The sequence below is a fragment of the Capricornis sumatraensis genome, chromosome 3, assembly GCF_032405125.1.
Source record: "Capricornis sumatraensis isolate serow.1 chromosome 3, serow.2, whole genome shotgun sequence".
Classification (NCBI taxonomy): Eukaryota; Metazoa; Chordata; class Mammalia; order Artiodactyla; family Bovidae; genus Capricornis; species Capricornis sumatraensis.
Window position 1 is genome coordinate 88101482 of NC_091071.1, and position 20633 is coordinate 88122114.

The 20633-nt window shown below is 41.7% G+C and overlaps 1 protein-coding gene across 1 annotated transcript in view; it reads right to left on the reverse strand.

Annotated features, from left to right (window-relative positions):
- Window positions 1-20633, reverse strand: part of FMNL2 (formin like 2) — a 326704-nt gene that overhangs the window by 87874 nt on the left and 218197 nt on the right. Inside the window, exons 3-6 of the mRNA XM_068967074.1 lie at window positions 19719-19799; window positions 13946-14022; window positions 3873-3956; window positions 783-935 (exon numbers count right to left, since the gene is read on the reverse strand). Of these exons, the coding sequence (XP_068823175.1) occupies window positions 783-935; window positions 3873-3956; window positions 13946-14022; window positions 19719-19799 (395 nt within the window). The remainder of the gene's footprint in view (window positions 1-782; window positions 936-3872; window positions 3957-13945; window positions 14023-19718; window positions 19800-20633) is intronic.

Sequence of the window (20633 nt, forward strand, 5' to 3'; positions counted from 1 at the left end):
AATATTTTTGGCATTTCCAAACAAGGAAAATCTGCATGGCTGATAAGAAGCATACTACTCAAACATCAAATCCTGAGCAGAACTGAATTTATAAAGACTTTAACTTTCCATGACAAAAACCCACCAAGCTCTATGGTAGGTATGAGTGAATGTACAATTTCAGTGATATACTCAGCAGTAATACAGGTGTTCATCCCCCATCCTCCCTTAGCAAGGTGGTATTTCAACCAAAGGAGAAGGAATCTGTAGGAGGAAACGGAAGGTTGACATTGGAGAGCACACCCCACCCAAGGAACAATGCTTAAAGGCATCTCTTTAATAAAAATAATCACTGCACCTATGACTAAGGACACAACCCACAGAAGACACACCTGAGTTACCACAGGAAGAAGAGAGGAAGGAGCAGGGTTTAAATAACAATAAGGAGTTCCTGAGATTCTCAGATCTCAATGTGCTGACTCTACCTAGGAAACAGCCCAGGATGTGAGCATCTCCTGGGTTTCAGGAACTGATCTGTCTACGGAGACTGCTCTGCTGTGTCACTTGGAAGAATTTTCTTTCTGTGCTGAAAGAGTAGTATTTGCAGCGAGCTACTTAAAGGCATTGAGCATTGCCCAACAGATGATCCCATGAACTCCCGTAGGAATCCGCATTTGGAATCGTTGATAACACAAGTGTTGTGGGACAAGATACAAGTGATACATACACAGCCCAGGATCCTCAACAGAAGTTGTCTCAACGTATCCTACCAAACCCGCCTGTTCCTAAATCCAGGCACTCACCGCAGGGCAGAATGTCTTCCCGAGCGGGATACACTGTTGCCCACGGGGGAAGGCAGGTTGCTTCCTCTGTGCAGGTCCTCAATGGACCGACTCCAGGGCTTTGATTTGTCCACCGAGCTCTCCACAGTGCTCTCCACACTTTCAAAGTCAAAACTAAAACAAAAGAGAAATGCCACTCAAGACTTAATTCAGATTCACACAAACATATGGATGTGTAAAACTTGCTCCTTCCAATTACACATCTGCACCTTAATATGGGTAGTTTTTGCAAACAAAGAAAACTGATAATGGAATACAAATGAATTTCCATGGACTATGTGTTAGCTTCAGAAATACAGAATGACAACTAGGAATGTGTTATCTGCATCTTATTATAAGGCTTGCTGACTTACTGATTACTAATGAGCTCTGGTGGGATAGGGAAAGAAGATCTTAGAGCTGTCTACATTTTGCTTTAACGAGTCAATATGTTAGGCTTATACTAATTTATTCCTACCCATCAATTTTCACTGAGCATTTCCCCCTAGTGCGTTGGCAAATGTGCTTTTCCAACCATATGTGATACATTACTTGCAAAGTTATGAATTTGCTTTGATTTTGGAATCTCTCCCCAGTGTGGTGCTCTTTAAAGTAGGCTGTTGTTTCTCTGGCATATTTTTGAGGTTATTATTCATGTTAACCATGTTAGAATAAATGGCTAAATTGCTCATCCCTGTATAATTTTAGGAACAAATTTTTAACACACAGGCCTCTGTGTTCTATGCATTTTTCCCCTGCCAAAGTTAGTAGCTTTACTTTCTCAAAAATATATTTCGTCAATGGTTTCTAGCCATAGTTCCAACAAGAACACCTGATCAGGTGGAAAATAAACAGAATGTAGCTTTAATTAGTATCATCTGTAAGATTTTGGAGGCTATCATGGAAGAAATATCAATAACACATATTGGAAATAGCAAGTATGACTTTTTATACAAGTATGACTGCCAAAAGAAAATATCTGCTTAGAACAACCATCTGTAAACTAAGTGATACTCTCCATCTATTAAATTCTAATCCAGATAACAGAGACGGATGCACAAAGTCATTGAATGGGTCTAACAATTCTGTTGTTCCTTAGGATCCAGAAACCAGTGAACAGAAAAGAGGTGGAATTGAGTAATCAAACTGATCCTTAAATATTAAAAATAGAAGCCTATAACTGACATCAGAGAAAGTAAGCCTAGGGGCATCCTAAGATCACCCATGTCATTAAGACTCGTGCTAAGTCACTCTGCAGCCCCCATATGTTCAGCCGTTCAGCATCCTTATGCTCCTTTCAGCTCATCCCCCCACCCCCTCACCGAGCAGAAAAAGGAAACACGCAACTTGGTGAATGCTCCTGTTTTAGGGAGGCTGCATGAATCTGCTGTTTCACATTACATGGGAAAGAAAACTGCCACATGCTAAGAAATAGCAAGAAATTTTTTCAGCCCATTTAGTTTCAAGAAAGGATAAAACGTAAATTACTTATCTACATATAATTTTCTAATTAAACCAAAAATAAGACTAATAAGCAAAGACTGTAAAGTTAATTCTAAAATTAAAAAAAGTAGAAGATTAGGAACTAAAAGCTCTGAGTTCTTATTTTTTTTGTTGCTGTTGTCTTTGTTCTTGGGCTTCAAATTAGAAAAATTCCCTTGGAGAAGCATGACCTTTTCCCACTGGTCTTATAAGTAGATGCATTTGGGAAAGCTGGTTTACAAGCTCTGATGTGATGGGGTAAAAGGTTGATTATAGCAAACATATTACAAATAGTACACAATTCTTTTCCATTATTCCTGAAGTTTCTTAGTCCTTCCTTAGTTCCTTATTAAATACTCTTCTAGATTTTAAAATATGCAACAGGATAATACTTCTATTCCATTTTGCCATATAATATGAAATGTAGGGGAGATTAGCAGTTTTCGATGTAATAGGGGTAGATAAGAAACAACCTTTGGAAGAGTATGCTATAAACAATAGCATTATATTTCAGAAGACAATTTCTCATGAAGATAAGAACTTATCTGCTGAATTTTCTTAATATAGTCCATATCATATATAAAGCTATCAAAACTGAAACTCATCAAGCCAGTTTCAGTTAACACTTTAGTTTCTGCAGCAACAAGGCAGGAATAATTACAGCTTTCTCTTCACCAATTCTCAAGGAAGTAATGAGGATTATAAGATAACACATGGTTACATCTTAAAGTGGAGCAATAAAAAAACAAGTTCTTGCTTTAAAAAGAAGAACTGAGACCAAAAAAAAAAAGCACCATGTAGGCCAAAATGCCTTCCAATAAAATTAAAAATAATACAGTATTATTTCCTTAATATGTGTGTGTGAGAGTGTCCATCTCTGGATATTGGAATAGTTTTCAATTAAAGAGGGAAAGTGGAGAAAAGAATGCATCATTCAAACATACACTTTTCATTCCTACTGTAAATCTTTCCAGAAGCCTAGCAAATGAGAAAACTGTGAATCAACAAAAGCAAGGTGAAATAGTACAATTTTTCCTGCTCTTCCCCATTTTTTCTTTTTTACCCCCATAAAGGAAAAGTCAAAACAATACAAATATATATACATTTAACCTCTTGCTTACCCCATTTCCTCCACTCCCACTATGTTTAGTATCTATTTCTGCATTAATTTTCTCTGTATTCACTAGCACATACAAACATACACATACAAGTTTTTTTTAAATAAAAAAGGAGTCACTCTTCTGTACCTTGCTTTATTCACTCAATAATATACCATAATACCTCTTCCAATAATTGCTAGAGTATTCTGCCATATGAACATATGAAACCTGAGCCCTAAAGAAAGCACTTCTTTTGACATAAGGACTCCTCTAAGGGTGATCTTACTCCCGGTTTATTTTTGCCGTAAAAGCATTTCTACCAACAATTATGTGATTTTCTTTTAGTTACTTGAACAGAAACAAACCTCCTTAAGCCTTACCACATCTGCTTCTGGGTTTTTCCCCTCAGTGTGGTATCTAATTTTACCACTGAGCTGCATCTTCTGTGACCACATAAAATTTTAAAGGAAACAAGCCAGGTTTTACTTACGTTACTGCATACTGCGCAAATGATAGATATTCTACCAGAACATCGAGACCTTTGTTTTCTTCATTCAGAAACTCTCTCACCCATCTGTTTGGGGAAAAAAAAAAAATTCATTGGCAAAGATTATCATATGCTGTACCATAAAAGGGTTTTCCCAGATGGTTCTGTGGTAAAGAATCTGCCTGCCAATGCAGGAGATGAGGGTTTGATCCCTGGGTTGGGAAGACTCCCTAGAGGAGGAAATGGCAACCCACTCCAGTATTTTTGCTTGGAAAATTCCGGGGACAGAGGAGCCTGGTGGACTACAGTTCATAGGGTTGCAACGAGTTGAACACGAATGAGTGACTTAGCACGCACTACCATGAAAAGGACACAGTGAAAACTTGTTTTTCCATCAGAAACATCTGCTGCCTGAAAGGAACTACAGCATTAAGCCTAGACCATCTCACATAAGGAAGGAGCTTTCAAATATGGCCACTAAGAAAACCACAACGTTTCCGTGTGAGTGACTGGGGGCAAAAAGTGTATGAGTGCCTTCTGTGCATTTCACTGCTTAGTAGAAGGAGGATAACAGGTAAGAAACTTTCTAAATGAGGAACTTGCTGCTGTCCTTTTTCTACTACAACTGATCGACAGACTGCTTGTTTAGGGAGCCAAGACTGCATGGGGAATCAGGCAGACTGGGGACATGACAACATAACCACTGAAATCCAGGCCTGATTCCAAATCCACATTCAACTCCTTCTTGGCACACGATGCTGTAGTAAACACTCAGCTAGCCAATGAGAGACCAGTGTTTGTGGGCTTCTGGAAGTTCCATAGGGATAATGGTTGCTTAGTTTTTTCCGTGAATGTTAAAACCTTTTAAAAAGTCGCAGGCAACACACACCAACCGACCTGAGATGTGACAAACACGTTGTTTAAAATCATTTAAAAATGATATCAGTTTGCATTTGAGTGGTGGGTTTGAATGCAGTTCTCTGAGAATGCGTATACATTTTTGTTTTCACATAAGATGAAGCAGAGTGGTCAGATACTGAGGATGGACACCTGTTACCCTATGTGCCAGGTCTCCTCCAGGACATCCACCTTCAAAGAACACGTGGTATCCCATCAAGCCTGCACAGCGTTAGAAATTCCAACAAATAGTAAGTAAATGCATCTACTATACCACCACAAAAACGAATCTTGGGGTATATGTGCCAAAAGCATTCCCAAATGGCTGCTTTCCTCCATGAACACTGCGCCAGTAAGGTGCAGCAGTTATGGACACTATGGCTCCTATGGAAACCAGTCTTGAAGCTATGAGAATGACGGTCGGACAATTCTGTGTGTCTGAAAGGATGAGCAGTCCTTTTAAGGTTTTTGTCTTAAAGGAAAAATAAAACCAATTTGTTGGCCTCAGAATGCCTTTCTTTAAAATTTTGTTTTTAGGGGGATTTTGTTGTTTTATCCTCAAGCACATCCTTTCCTCTGGTCCTATCATCTGCATAATGTAACCTCAGGTCTGCAGGTAGGTCCAGAAAATGGTAAGATGGAAAATGTAGACAGCTTACGTCATCCTTCCCCCAGCGCCCAGGCAGGCCATTACAAAATGTATGCACTTAACACAGCCGTGTGCAAAAAGAGACCTAGAGGGGAAACACTGGCAAAGAACACATGACCTGTTGGGTCTCACGAAGTGGCTTTGTTAGGAGAGCTGACCAGAACTAAGGGGCTGGCCACCGGGAGAGGCTGGAGTTCCCTTCACACCACTACCTCATACATGATCTCAGTGTCTGCTTCCAGATCCTTATTTTCTTTCAATATTTATTTTTATTTATTTATTTGGCTGCACAGGGTCTTTTGTGGCATGTGGGATCTAGTTCCCCCACCAGGGATCAAACCAAGGGCCTCAGCACTGAGAGCTCAGAGTCTTAGCCACTGGACTACCAGGGGAGTCCCCAGATCCTTATTTTCGTTTGATTTATTTTAAATTAGTCCCTATGTGGCTAGGTCTTAGAAGACATGAGGCATTTTTAAGTGCCCATTCTTCAAGCTTAGAAATAGAAAAAAAATATTTTTTTCCTTTTAAAACTGGTAGGAGACTAAAGAAAGGTTGGAGCTCACTATTGAATTGGATGACAAGCTTTGCTCTTGAAATTCAGGCCCTTTAGCCTCTCTGTGGCCTTCCCATTGGTTGGGTCTATGGGCTCTGAGGGTATGATTTAAACCAGCCCTCCCCAGTGGGGCACAGCAGAAAGCCCCAGAGCTGGGCAGGTGGGGGTGGGGGTCATCTTTTTAATTTGAAAGAAAATCTGATTTTTCAGAGTGATCTTGATTTTACGTAGTCTACGTGACCCATATTTCATTCAGTGCCTCATATTTGTTGTTGTTCGGGAGCTAAGTCGTGTCCGACTCTTTGTGACCCCACAGACTGGCCCCATAAGAACACTCTAATTTAGGAGTTGAGAAGAATAGTCATTATAGTTTCTTCTTGTTGATTTTCCAGACATTGCCTCTAAAACACATAAATGGTCCAGGACACCCTAAGGACCTGCCATTCTCTCATCTCAACCCCTAGCACCTTTACCTCACTTAGTTCAGCCACAAACTGGAGAAGAGGCAAAATGACTCACAGATTTTTTTTTTTAAAGGAAGGAAGGACGGCAGAAATGGTAGGAAATAGCCAAGTACGGCCAAAGCTCAATCCTCTTGACTCAAAGTACTAATATGCATATATTTTGATGCAACCATAAAGCCTATTAATTGGCTTTTATTTCAAAGCCTTTATCAATACCCCTGCTTGTTCTTGCTGACTTTGAGTGAAAGGACCTTAAAAATAAATTTCAAAGTGAAAGGCAGGAGCCCTGCTCAGTTCCTAAAATAGGCAAGAGTATAACATGCCTCTGAAAGGTTTAATTTCATTTTTAACCTCTTTTTCGAAGCTGTGAGATCTTCCTTGGGTCTACAATTTGGCTCGGACCCCCGCAGGTGATTTAGGAAAGAAGATAGAACTCCATCACAGCTCACTATCTTACCACCCCTTTTGTCAAGTTTGTATACTCATCTCAGCAAAAAGGCTCTGGGCTATAAGAAAACAACAATCATATTCTGCATCGGAGAGAACAGAGGTGAGAGTGAACTTCTGTGGAAATGAAAGACTATGGAAATCAAATAGAGATGGTGGGTAGAGATGAAAAAAGGGCAACTTTCAAAAAGAGTATCTCTAAGGGCATTATCAGGTGCATGATTATGACGTATCATAAACTGAGGATTCCTGTAGTAAATTCCCATTTTCACCTCTGTGCATGCTACACACTCTTCAACATAGTGCCAGTATGGAGAATTTCAAATTGGGTGATTACAGGTCTTGGAAAGTAGAATTGTTTCCGATTCTGACAGCATGCCTCATTACTGAGTACCTCACAGATTCGATGTAAATACCATATGTTGTAAATCTGAATTTAGGGAAATTCCAAACTGGCTGCTGCGGAGCTGGAAGGCACAGTGATAATGAGAAATAGCTCTGGGAAAAAACTTATTCAAGGAAGGACTCTAAATGCGGGTCCCAATAGTTACTGTTTTACTCTAGTCAGGTCAAAGCTTTGTTTCCAAATTGATGTTGTCTTTCCTCTGATTCCCTCTCAAATCTTAGAACCTCATTGTTCTCGTCTAGAAAATAAAGTCTCAAAGGACGTCACTGGCCTTAAATGCGTAAGATCAAATGAACCAGATGCAAAACATACAAAATGAAGGAACAAATGGTAAATCTGTTCTGCCACTCTCCTTTAGAGAGATGCGACAGGCATCTGAAAAGAACTGCAGTTGCTGACAAATCATGAAAAAAAAAAAATCACAAGGGAGAGAAAGGTTAAGTATCACCCAGATTCACATCAGCGACCACGCCTTTTCTGCGAGACAGCATCTCAAACTGTTTCTCGGTTTCTCTAACGTAGCCCATGGACCACCGAGGGTCCCTGAAACCCTCTCAGGGGTCTGTGAAGTTAAATCGATTTTCACACAAACATTGAGTAGTTGCTTTTGTCACTCTTCCAACACTTGCACTGAGGGTACAAAAGAAATGTGAATGAAATCTACCACCAGTGAATGCACCTACTGATTGTATTCTTCACCCCAAGCCCTTGAAAGGGGCAAAAAAGCGAACTTCACTTATAACTGTTCTTAGTGAACCGCTAAAATTCCTGATTTTATTGAAGCTTGCTCCTTGAGGATACATCTTTTTAATTCTGTGTGACAAAATGGGAAGCCCACAGAGCATTTCTGCTGTGTGCCCCAAAACTACGCAACTAAGCGATCTTGAGGTAAAGCATGGATACAATTGTTAGAGCTGCAAGCTGACCCAGACACTGTTTACATGGAATGTCAAATGACAGACACATTATGGTTATTCTATCTTGGGTATCCATCAGATAGTCTCAAAAGTGAAGGACGTGAGCCTGCTATTTTGAGGAAAAGAACTGAGAATATAAAATTTGAGCTTACAAACAAAAATTGGACTTTGGGAACACTGGTATTCACCACCATGAGTTTGAGAGCTTCCCAATGCTTATATTCTAATGAGACTGGTGATTAACAAACGTGATTATCTTTATATTGTAGAATAAAGTGTGTTTACATTTGAAAGATCAGGACAACTCAGTGAAACATTTTTTAAATGATTTTTTCATGTTTCAAAATGGTGCATGGGTGAAAATCCCCATTCAGAGTGCAAAACAGCACAACAGATTTTAGTGTAAAAGAGTACAAAAACTCACTGATATGCTTTCAGATTCCACGTTGCAACTAACTTTAAGAAATCATCACTTTTGAATTTTGGTGATTTCTGGCCACAATTACGTGAAAGTGAAATGAAGTGAAGTGAAAGTCGCTTAGTTGTGTCTGACTCTTTGCAACCCCATGGACTATATAGTCCATGGAATTCTCCAGGACAGAATACTGGAGTGGGTAACCTTTCCCTTCTCCAGGGGAGCTTCCCAACCCAGGGATTGAACCCAGGTCTCCCACACTGCAGGCAGATTCTTTACCAGCTGAGCCACAGGGAAGCCCAATTATCTGAAAAGGTTAATTTAAAAACTTTTTCAAGTACACATCTGTTTAAGGCCAGGTTTTGTTCATATACATAAATTAAAACAAATCACAACAACTTGAATGCAGACAACGGTATGAGAATCCAGGTGTCTTCTATTAGTGAAACATTAAAGAGACTTGTAAACATGCACAACAAAACCACTCTTGTCACTAATTTTTTTTTTTACTTTGGAAAATAATTATTTTCATGCTATTAATGCTGTATGATGTTTATTATTTTATATTTACATATCTACAACTAATATTTATCATGAGGTAATAAATTATTTTAAATAAGCATATATAAAACTTACCAGCTCAAATTTCCAATATAGTGACATTAATAGATAGCGTGTTAGTCACTCAGTCCTGTCTGACTCTTTCGCAACCCTATGGACTGTAGCCCTCCAGGCTCCTCTGTTCATGGAATTCCTCAAGCAAGAATACTAGAATGAGTTGTCATTTCCTATTCCAGAGGATCTTTCCAACCCAGGGATCAAACCTGGGGTCTCCTGCATTGCAGGCAGATTCTTTACTGTCTGAGCAACTAGGGAAGCCCTAATAGATAAAACCCACAGAAATAAAGACTTACTGGATTTCAAAATAATTTCAGAAAGTAAAGGAGTCTTGAAATCAAAAAAATTTTTAACTGCTGGTCTGGATAATAGCTTTAGATTTGGACATCGCCAGGTTCAAACCTTAATGCTTCTCAATTGTGTGGACTTTAGCAAGATATTTAATTGCTTGACTCTCAGTTCCCTCATCTAGAAAATGGGAGGTTCAATGGTCAAGAGCAATTTTAAAAAAATCTGTTAAGAAGTAACACTTTTAACTTGCTGAATACACTGCTTAACACGTAACAAAATTATAATGATCGCATGAATTTCCAAAAAGCACCATCTAAGAATGAATTAAGGGATTCATTGGTGGCTCAATGGTAAAGAATCTGCTTGTCAATGCAGGAGAAACTGGTTCGATCCCTGGGTCAAAATGATCCCCTGGAGAAGGAAATGGCATCCCTCTTGCCATTCTTGTATTCTTGCCTGGAAAATCCCATGGACAGAAGAGCCTGGCAGGTTACAGTCCATGGGGGCTGCAAAAGATCTGGACAAGACTTAGCAACTAAACAATAACAACAATGAATTAATCATAGGGTACCTTGTTACATATACAGCATAGGTGTTGTACACCATTAAGACCCAGCCGGAGCCATTCTGTTTCCTCTGCTAGCCTGGTCCAGCCAGCACTGTTTCATAAAGGAGTCCAGAAAAGAAGATGCTCATCTCACATCCTTCAGCTCCTTCCTCTTTCTACAGATATCCTCCTCTTCTCCTTGCTGACACGTACCTCCCACCTGTAATCACATGCCTATTCTCATCTCCCCATTGAGATACAGTGAACCAAGGAAGCATCTTTGAGAACTCTATGACCTCGCACTCAGGATGAAAAGTAATTTTCTATCTTAATAGGCAGTTTCACTAAAATAAATTACCTGCAAAGAGAGTGAACCTACAATACACTTTCATGGATTAACACCTATCAATCTATCCAGCTCACAACCATCAGTGCCTCTGGAATCTTATCACCCAACCTTCAAAATGTCACGGCAGCTGCCTGTTCATAATGCACAGCCAATGTGTCCTAACAGTACTTGGCTCCTTTCAAGGGTATTTCAAGTCATTTCAAGGGCTTGGGTAAGTCATAATCCAATTCTTCTCTATTATTATAGTTCCTGAGAGTAAGTGAATGACATTTTTTCTAGTCCATTTCTTATTTCAATTTGACTCCAAAAAAATTAATTTTCTTTCTCAAAAGACCATTCACTTAAAAGTTTAGGCTTATGTCAAAACTCAGAACACACCCTTTGCTTGACAAAGCTGTAGCTTGGAATGCTATTGCAGCAAAGCCCCAGATTTTAACCTGGAAAGGCAAGCATGTGCCAAAGATAATTTTTTTTCAGGACAAGTAGTTTTTAAAGGTAATATTCGCTTTTAATTTCTGGGAATCATAAACTCCTAAGTATCAGGATACTTTTAGATAGAGAAGGTAACATTCTCTGCATGGATTTCCTTAGGGATATATTATTATTATACAACATTGTCCAATTATTATTATATAATATTATTTTCAATAAGCATAACAAATAACTGTTATCATATATTGACAGTAACCGTTGTTGTTGTTTAGTCACTAAGTCATGTACGACTCTTTGACACCCTGTGAACTGTAACCTGCCAGGCCCCTCTGTCCATGGAATTTTTCCATGCAAGAATCCCGGGGTGGGTATTTCTTTCTCCAGGAGATCTTCCCAACCCAGGGGACAAACCCATGTCTCCTGCATTACAGGCGGATTCTTTACCACTGAGCCACCAGAGAAGCCTTGAGAGTAATTACTTTGTATTAAAGCCTATATCAGGTCTTTCATAAGTTACCTTTAGTCCTTGCATGCATGGTAGGTCGCTCCAGTAGTGTCCAACTCTTTGCGACCGTATGGACCATAGGCCACCAGGCTCCTCTGTCCATGGGCTTCTCCAGGCAAGAATATTGGAGGGGTTGCCATGCCCTCCGCCAGGGGATCTTCCTGACCCAGGGACGGAACCTGTGTCTCTTACATCTCCTGCATTGGCAGGCAAGTCCTTTACCACTAGTGCCACCTGGGAAGCCCATTTAATCCTTACACATTCCTGTAAGTATTATTATTCTTATGTTATAGATGAGAAGTTAACTTAGGTCACATGATAATTACAGAGAGCTTACGTATAATAATTTAAGTAAAAGAACTGATAAGGGGGCATGGCAACAATAGGTCAAGATCTCCCTTTCCCCAAGGCAAATAAGCACCCGATTACCTTTCTAATATGGTATCTCAAAGAGTACAACAAAAAATCTAAGGATTCCCTCTACAGCACCTCGCATTTCCAGAATTTCTCACTGTATTCATTGATTATATTCACACTCCTAACTCTTCACAACTTTTTCCCCATCAACAGTGGTCAAGCCAGTTAGCTTCATACAGAAGAGTCCATTTCAGGTTTGGGTTTTCAGGATAAGCAAATCAGGTCAAAATCCTGGTGTGTGGTTTCATTCCATGTAAGGGTATGTCACAATGCACTTTCATGAATTTTTGTGCTGCTAATGCCAAAATTTTCCAAGCGTCTCACACAGGTAGTAGACAAGGGGAAACTTCAGCTGATGAAGATGAAAGAAAAATGTTAAACTCTTTCAATGTGCCTATAGCATCCTAACCAACAAACCACTCCAATTGCTTGCAGATTTGTACTGGCTTCTAGCCAACCAGAGTGCTTCTACTCCGCCAACTTTATATTGGAAATGATCGCCCTGCCTTGGTATTTGATGGTCAATTTCACATTATTTCATCAATGCTTGAAGAAATGCTTTTCGACAATTTGTAGAAATTCTGACTGCAGATCAATCCACCATTTTCATTCAAGAAGAAGTACCAACAGTAAGGGGTTGGCCTTACCAAGAGGAATCTAGTTCCAGATCCCTGAATATTGCAAAGTATTTGAATTTCCTAAGCTCTGGAGGCCCAACCATATTATATTAAGTCACCACCACTTTCACTCCCAACAGACAAGCTCCATCGCTTTGATCCCAGAGTCCTGATTATCTTATTTCCTTTCAGGGAAAGAACTGCCAGATGAGGCCAGATAAACAAAAGGACAGCATTCTGAACAAAGCATCTGGGTCTACAGCTGTCGACTTTGGGAAAGTCTCTTACCTTCTCTGGCCCTTAATTCTTTTAATCTGTGAAACGAGCAATCAATTTAAGCAATCCTAAATGTCTCTTCCAGTTCAATTTTCACGTCACTCTGATCCACTATTCTACAGCACACTTTCTGTGACAAAGGTGATTATCAACCTAGGTTAGAATCAGTTCATCTTCCGAGTATTTCATTCTCTAGGTGCCAAGCATGTGAAATTATCCTTAAGGAAATGAATATTCTCACCCAGGTTCTGAAGCTAAAAATTAACCTTACATTTCTTTGACTTAAAAAAAAACTTGTGCTGAAATAACTGTGGAAAATAACCATTTGGATGGGTCATACCAAACATAGTCAGAAGAAGAAGTAAACTGTTATTTGGATAATTATTTTACAGAAGAGTCTGAAAAACAAAAATGCAACATACATGTAAAACTTCATTTCCAGTAGACCTATCACGGGGGAAAATTCTAAAAGATCTGAAGTCTATAGTTTTTCCCTTGTAAATCTCAAAGCCTCAAAATCCAGAGGGGTTAAATAATTACCAGGTGTTAAACAGATACTGTGGAAAGAACGGAAGCTATAAAAGAAAATACTGATATCATCTGCCTTAGAGACAAAACACGTTATTTGAAAGTACTGTATATAACTCTGTCATACAATTCTGGAGAAAGGGAGTGTGTAATGAAGTTGTACTTGCTGGAGGCAAAGCAACCATGCTGTTGTATGAAAAACTCTTTGAAATGGTTAGTGCAGAGATTCCCCAAACTTTGCTTTCATGGTATGGATTTATACTTCATGGTCCTAAAATTTGGGGACGTAGGAAGAAGAGTCTCAGAACAAAGTAAGTAGTAACACAAGGAGGTATGTCAAGCGATACTGCCCCAGCTTCTGCCCTCTTTTGGCCAGAGAACTGAGATAAGTACGAGGCAGCTTCAAGTAACCAACTCAAAGAACTCCAGGGAAGGCTTCAAGATTTTCCAGGCTCTCAGTCTACATTACTTGTTGGGGGTTCCTATCTTTCAAGGGAATCACTCTACATACACCATCACTGAATGCAAGCAAAGAATCTTACTATTCCCATAAACATCCCAAATCAAGGACTGTCTGTCCTGCCTCTACCGATTCTTGTACAGTGAGCAATTCACCAGTTCCACAAGTCTAAACCTCAGTCAAAACTTATAATGAACAGTAAGGAAGCTTAGTTCTATGGATAGGATTCAGTCACTCTCTTAAGTGTCCAAAAGCTTTAGAGCTAAAATGTTCAGTGGGAACACTTACCCAATATGGTTCGTTCTTAAAGAAATTTCCAGTTCTCTTAGCACTTGTGTGGATTCTTGAACACGCCGTCTGAATTTCTATAATTCAAGAACACATATTCTCACAAAAGATACTTTAGCAAGTGTTATAACTCTAGCTTCCTTGTAATAAGTTTAACAACTGTAGCTTACTTGTAATAAGTTTAACAGAATACAGAAACATCTCTGCTTCTAAAGTGGGCTTCTCTCACATTTCTTTTTGGCAAAGCACACAAATTTTTCTCATTGTTAACAGTCAGCTTATGCACAAGGACTAGGGAAAATGACTGATTTCATGTAATAACTGTCTCTAAGTAGCTTATTTTTTCCCGCTACCCCACAATACAATACCTATGTGTTGGGGTCCCTAAAATCATTCATTTCAATGATTCAGTAGGGCTCACAGGACCCAACATATAGCTATCCTTACAGCTAGGATTTATTACAGCAAAAAGTTACAAAGTATAATCCACTGAAGGAAAAGGTGAACAGGGTGAGGTCCAGAGGAAACCAGATACATGCTTCCAAGTCTCTCCTGAGATGAGTGACAAATGACAATATTTGTGAAATGTTTTCAACCAGGGAAGCTCATTGGAAACAGCATTATTGTTTAGTTACACAGTTATGTTGACTCTTTGCAACCCCGTGGACTGTAGCCTGTCAGGCTGCTCTAGTTCAAGGGATTTCCCAGGTAAGAATATTGGAGGGGGTTGCCTATTTCCTTCTCCAGGGGATCTTCCCAACCCAGGGAATAAACTCACATCTCCTGCATTGGCAGGCAGATTCTTTGCCACTGAGCCCCCAGGGAAGAACAGACACTTAGTACCTGGGATTTCTATTGGGGGCTCATCACTTAAACACTCTCTGCCGAGCACATACCAAAAGTGCAGACTTCCAGAAGGAAAACAGGCACTCTGCATAAACCATGTGGTTGGCATCAACAGTTCAGGCACAGTGAGCCATTAGCAACAGGGAATTCTGGGAACTCTCCCGAAATTCAAGTGTCTGGTTGCCAAACGAGAGCCAACCTTGCAAGCATGCCTTTCCGAGGTGGCGATCTCAGACCTGCTATGTTTATTCTTTTCTGCATTAGCTCACATGGAAGGTTCCTCTAGACACTTCCCTTCTGCCTGACGAATGTCAAAATTCCGTGTGTCCTCAGGATACTTGGGCTCCTTCTCTGCTGCCATGACTGCAGAAGGAACAGGGTCACCCAGCTCCAAAGACAAAAGTGTCCCAAGGACAAAGGACAGGAGGAAGGTTGGAACGGAGGATTCCGGGACGTGGGGAGGGGAGTGCCCTGCCACAGGCCAGCCTTGGTGCCCCAGGGCAGACCGGACGCCTGCTCAACACAGATGGGCTCCAGCTACCCTTGCCTCCTCTTCTGAAGGTCCCTGTGCTTCTCCACCAGCTGCCTCTCCAAAGACTCTCAAAAGTTTCCCCCTGACTGCCGTTCCTGAAGCACCCTGAAGACCTTCTCAGGTGTGCAGCATCCGGGAGATGTGAAATAAAAGCATCCCTGATGGCATGAAAAAACAGAGCCACCCCCAATTTGTCAAGAATGGCTTAGGACAAAACAGAGTCATCTGCAGTTTGGAGGGACATCTAAGCCCAGTGCTTCTTGGAGAGCTTTTCAGCAGACGAGGACTGGCCTGTGGTCACACAGCTGAGGAAACCACTTCCAGGTGTGCTGGCTGCTCCCGAGGGGCCAGTCCCATGGCAGAGTCACAAGCCTTGGGCTGTCCGCACACGTGCCTCTCGGAAACAACTCAGCTATGCGTTACGCATAGTTCATCCCCCGCAACCTGCGCCAGTTCCCTAACTCAGCCTTATGCTTCCTCAGGGGTCATCCCTCATACAGAGTGACAAGGACAACCGGGGTACAACCAAGGATCTAACTGAGTACAAAGGAGGATCTGCTGAAGGACTAAGAGGCACGTATCAAAACAATGCAGCTCAAAATACTGAGATAGCAGGTATGACAACAATAGCGATAATATTTATCAGGCATTTACTATGGAAGGCACTTTGACTTTGCAACTGCAGGATTAACTGAGACACAACTAAACAGACTTCACCGCGTGTTCTGTTCTCTGGGGTAACTGTCTGAATTTCAGTCGGACTCTGCACCAAAGAGAAACCTTGGCATATATTTCCCTAACACATAATGACTGCCAACACTCTGCATCTGTACAATGTACCCAGGATGCTTTAAAAAAACTTCAAACTGTGTGCCTGCGGGAATCAACAACAACAAAAAGAGAGTTGGGTACCATTTATTAGCAGAGTTCAGCCTCCCCCAGCCCTCTCTGTAAAAGGCAGGCCCAGGGAGGAGCCCGCGGAGACAGCTAAGCCCTGGAGACCCGTATAATAGGTTTCCTTTTCCATCTGCAGCACCCACAGAGAACCAGACTCCTCTCTTCATGGCCCGTCTCCTTTCTCCACACCAGACATGAGCACACCCCTGTAAAGTGCAGACTGAGAACCGCCTGGTATATTAAATAAGGAGGCTGGTTTGGAGAGATATCTAATTTAGGCTCTTCCTTTCCTGCCCTACAGGGTTTCATTTAAAACTACTTAGAAGAAATAGAATATGCTTAAGAATTTTTTTTTTAAGGAAGACAGCAAATTAAGAATCTTCAATTCAGTGTGAACAAAAGATTAATGAATGAAGTACTTGAGGACTCCAGATGCAGTTAAGGGGAAACTGCTCGGTTTAGACTGTCTGGTTAAAATGGGAAGCCTGATTGCAAATCTTTTACCCCTTAATGCAACTGAGAATTGTAAACTCATTTCAACTGCAAGCCATGCCTTACTCCAAGCAAAATCTCCTTTTCTCCAGACTTTAAGCATGACAATTATGTTGAGTGGAACAGATCATTTCCTGCCAGTTCCTGACAGAACTCTTACTAAAGTGGGGATGGTTGATCCAATGTCCATTTTAAGTTTTTGGTTTTTGTTTTTTTCCTGAGAGCTGAATGACTGATCTTGAAAGATAAGGCACAGGCCAAATACAACCATTCAGATGAACACAGAAGGCCAGGGCAGAGATGTCAGGAATGAAGTCAGTCCAAAGAAACATCCTTTGTCTGGGGTCTCTTTATGAAGGTATTTGCAAGGAAGCAAAACACTTTCCGTGCAGCTGATTTGTTGTTGCTTTTCATTTTGCATCCTTTGCCTTATTCTTTATCCTTTTCCAAGGGAGAACGGGAACTGGGCCAGAAGATCCCACCTCCTCCCTCCAACCATCTTCCTCCCCAGGGGACTCGGGGCTGGAGTCTAAGTGCGCTCTAGGAGTTTTCGTATCTTGCTTTTTAAAGAATTTGACAAATATTGAGATGACTAGTAGGGGATGGGAGATACTCTGGGTGAGGGGACCTCTCAGTACTGTACCGGATTTTGCCACATCTAGCTTGGGGCTTCCCTGGTGGCTCAGATGGTAAAGAATCTGCCTGCAATGTGGGAGACCTGAGTTTCAACCCTGGGTCGGGAAGACCCCTGGAGAAGAGAATGGCTACCCACTCTGGTACTCTTGCCTGGAGAATCCCATGTACAGAGAAGCCTGGCAGACTACAGTCTATGGAGTCACAAAGAGTCAGACATGACTGAATTAGTAAACACACACACACGGAGCTCAGGATGAGTGTGCTCAATGCTGGGATCTAAGCCATCTAGCCAGAAGGTTTACAAGCTAGGGGATTTCTGAAAATATTTCTCATATAGAATTTTGCTGCCCTTGTGCAAAAGAAATAATTTTTTTTCTGGGTTCTGTTTTATGCATATGGGTACACCTTCCTTTAACTTCCTCTAATCTGATGAAATTGAAGGCTGCTATATCCTTGGGGAGGGGGACAAGAAAGAAATTGAGAATGATGCAGCTGTCGCACAGTGGGTAAGGAGAGGGTGGGACGAATTGAGAAAGTAGCATGGAAACATACATATTACCATATGTAAAATAGGCAGCCAGTGGGAATTTGATGTATGATACAGGGTTGGACTGTGAAGAAAGCTGAGCAGAAGAATTGATGCTTTTGAACTGTGGTGTTGGAGAAGACTCTTGAGAGTCCCTTGGACTGCAAGGAGATCCAACCAGTCCATTCTGAAGGAGATCAGCCCTGGGATTTCTTTGGAAGGAATGATGCTGAAGCTGAAACTCCAGTCCTTTGGCCACCTCATGCTCAGAGTTGACTCATTGGAAAAGACTCTGATGCTGGGAGGGATTGGGGGCAGGAGGAAAAGGGGTAACAGAGGATGAGATGGCTGGATGGCATCACTGACTCGATGGACGTGAGTCTGGGTGAACTCCGGGAGTTGGTGATGGACAGGGAGGCCTGGCGTGCTGCGATTCATGAGGTCGCAAAGAGTTGGTCATGACTGAGCGACTGAACTGAAATGAACAGGGAGCTCAAACCTGGTGCTCTGTGACAAGCTAGAGGGATGGGGTGGGAGGTGGGAGGAAAGTTCAAGAGGGAGGGGACATATGTATACATATGGCTGAGTCATGTTGATGTACAGCAGAAACCAACACAATATTGTAAGGTAATTATCCTCCAATTAACCATAAATAAGTTATAATAAAATAAAAAAGAATTAAGCAGCTGTCTCATTTAGGGAACCTAACAGAAGTTCTGTGTTGAAAAGAAACGTGTACCATATTTAGGAGGAGGATATTAGGATACTTTGACAGGTACATTCTTAGAAGAGGAGGCTATGTCATACATGGCTTCTAGGTGACAGCAGAGGCCCACAGACCATTTGCCTCATCACCCCGAGACTTTATTTCTGCTTGTCTATATAGCAACCACAGGACAAAGGGCCAGGAAACATCCCAAAGGAAATAGTAGCTGTTCTCCTTTGCTTGGTTTCTTTTGGCAGAGGGAGGGCAGTGCTTAGAATGCAAGCAGGAAACAAAATTTAAAAATGTATCCCAAGCCAAGAGACCCGGAAAGAGCAGCTAACTAGGAAGAGTGTGCCTTTCTGCTCCTGAGTCATGTGCTGAAACAACAGAGGGAATTCAGCTCAAAATATTGTTGGGGCAGCCCTGAAAGCAGGAGCTGTGGCAGGTCAACTGGAAAACAAGCGCCGTCTGGTGACGGGCCCTTCACCCATCGTGGGCAAGGGCAGCTCTGCCCTGAGACATCCCAGGGCTGATCCAGGCCCACCGGGCTGTGCCAGGCTACATGCTTTACCACAAGGCATCAGTTTAAACCAATTGTGTGGCTGCACAAAGCAGAGCTTGTTTGTAGGAGGAGAGAGTCTGCTGAGAATGGAATCAGCTATTCTCTCCTTACCTTCTCGGGCCTGGGGCACGGCTGGGGGAGAAGCCGCGAAGAGCATCAACACAGGATGTGAGCACACAGCTGGGATGACAAAGCCCCAGTGATTTTTCAAGGTCTCTGGAAATGCACCAAGGCATGGAAGACAAATATTCTCTTTGCGAGGCCTTGTTTTTCTGGGGGCCTGAACACCTCTGAGCTGAACTAACCACCCAGTATAATTATAAATGGCAGCTACTCAATAACCATCAGAGGTACATGACTCCCATCTCAGGAAAGAACTTTTAAACACATTCTCAAGAGAGAATGACTTTTTTCTTTGTCTTTTCATGTTGTCAGGCTCCAACAACTCCAGGATTGTTTCCCCAGAGGCATCAGCAGAGTTTATAACAGAGAGGAAGGAAGGTCTCCTCCAGGGCACGAGGATTGTCCCTGCCAGTGAGGAAGAGACAACAGGCAGTGGAAACAAATCCATCTTACCTTCCTGGTTACTGCTGGATCCAGATAGCCTTTGAGCTTTTGAATATAAGTATGGGGAGGGTTCTTCACCTGGAATCGTTCCTGCAGGAAGCACGAAAGTACAGTGAAAAGCATGAAAGCTCTGAAGGCATGAAAGTCATATTCACACAGATTGATGCCGCCGATCCAAAGCCCAAACGCACCCGCAGCCTGACTGTGGTGCTGCAGAGTCATTGGTTTTGAATCTTCAGAGTAGATCTTCTTATCCCCTCTTTGCCAAGGAAAAAACTGAAACGTAAAGGAACTCAGTCCTTCCATAAGATGAAGCAGCGAGTCAGGGACACCAGTGGATTCAAACCCATGTCTGCTCAACTTGAGAGTCTGACCTGCTTTCCCCATGGGGCTCTGCAGCTCCCTTTCTGGAAATAATCTGCCTACTCTGCGTGCAGGGTCTCTTTCAGCAGGTCTTCCATCTGTTGCATATTCTTTGAAGCTCTTGTTAGCAGATCTTTTTCTTTTGAATTTTTATCTTTGGAAATACCCAAAATTTGACTCAAACTAGATTAAATTGTTTCAAAAATGAGCAATGAGGCTACTGCTCAGAGACTGCAGTGAGTATGTGCATATTTGTGTGCATGTGTGTGACCATTAAAGGATTCCTAAGGCAATGGCACCCACTCCAGTACTCTTGCCTGGAAAATCCCATGGGCTACTGCTCAGAGCCTGGTGGGCTGTAGTCCATGGGGTCGCGAAGAGTCGGACACAACCGAGCGACTTCACTTTCACTTTTCACTTTCATGCATTGGAGAAAGAAATGGCAACCAACTCCAGTGTTCTTGCCTGGAGAATCCCAGGGACGGGGGAGCCTGGTGGGCTGCCGTCTATGGGGTCACACAGAGTCGGACATGACTGAAGCGACTTAGTAGCAAGGCAGTT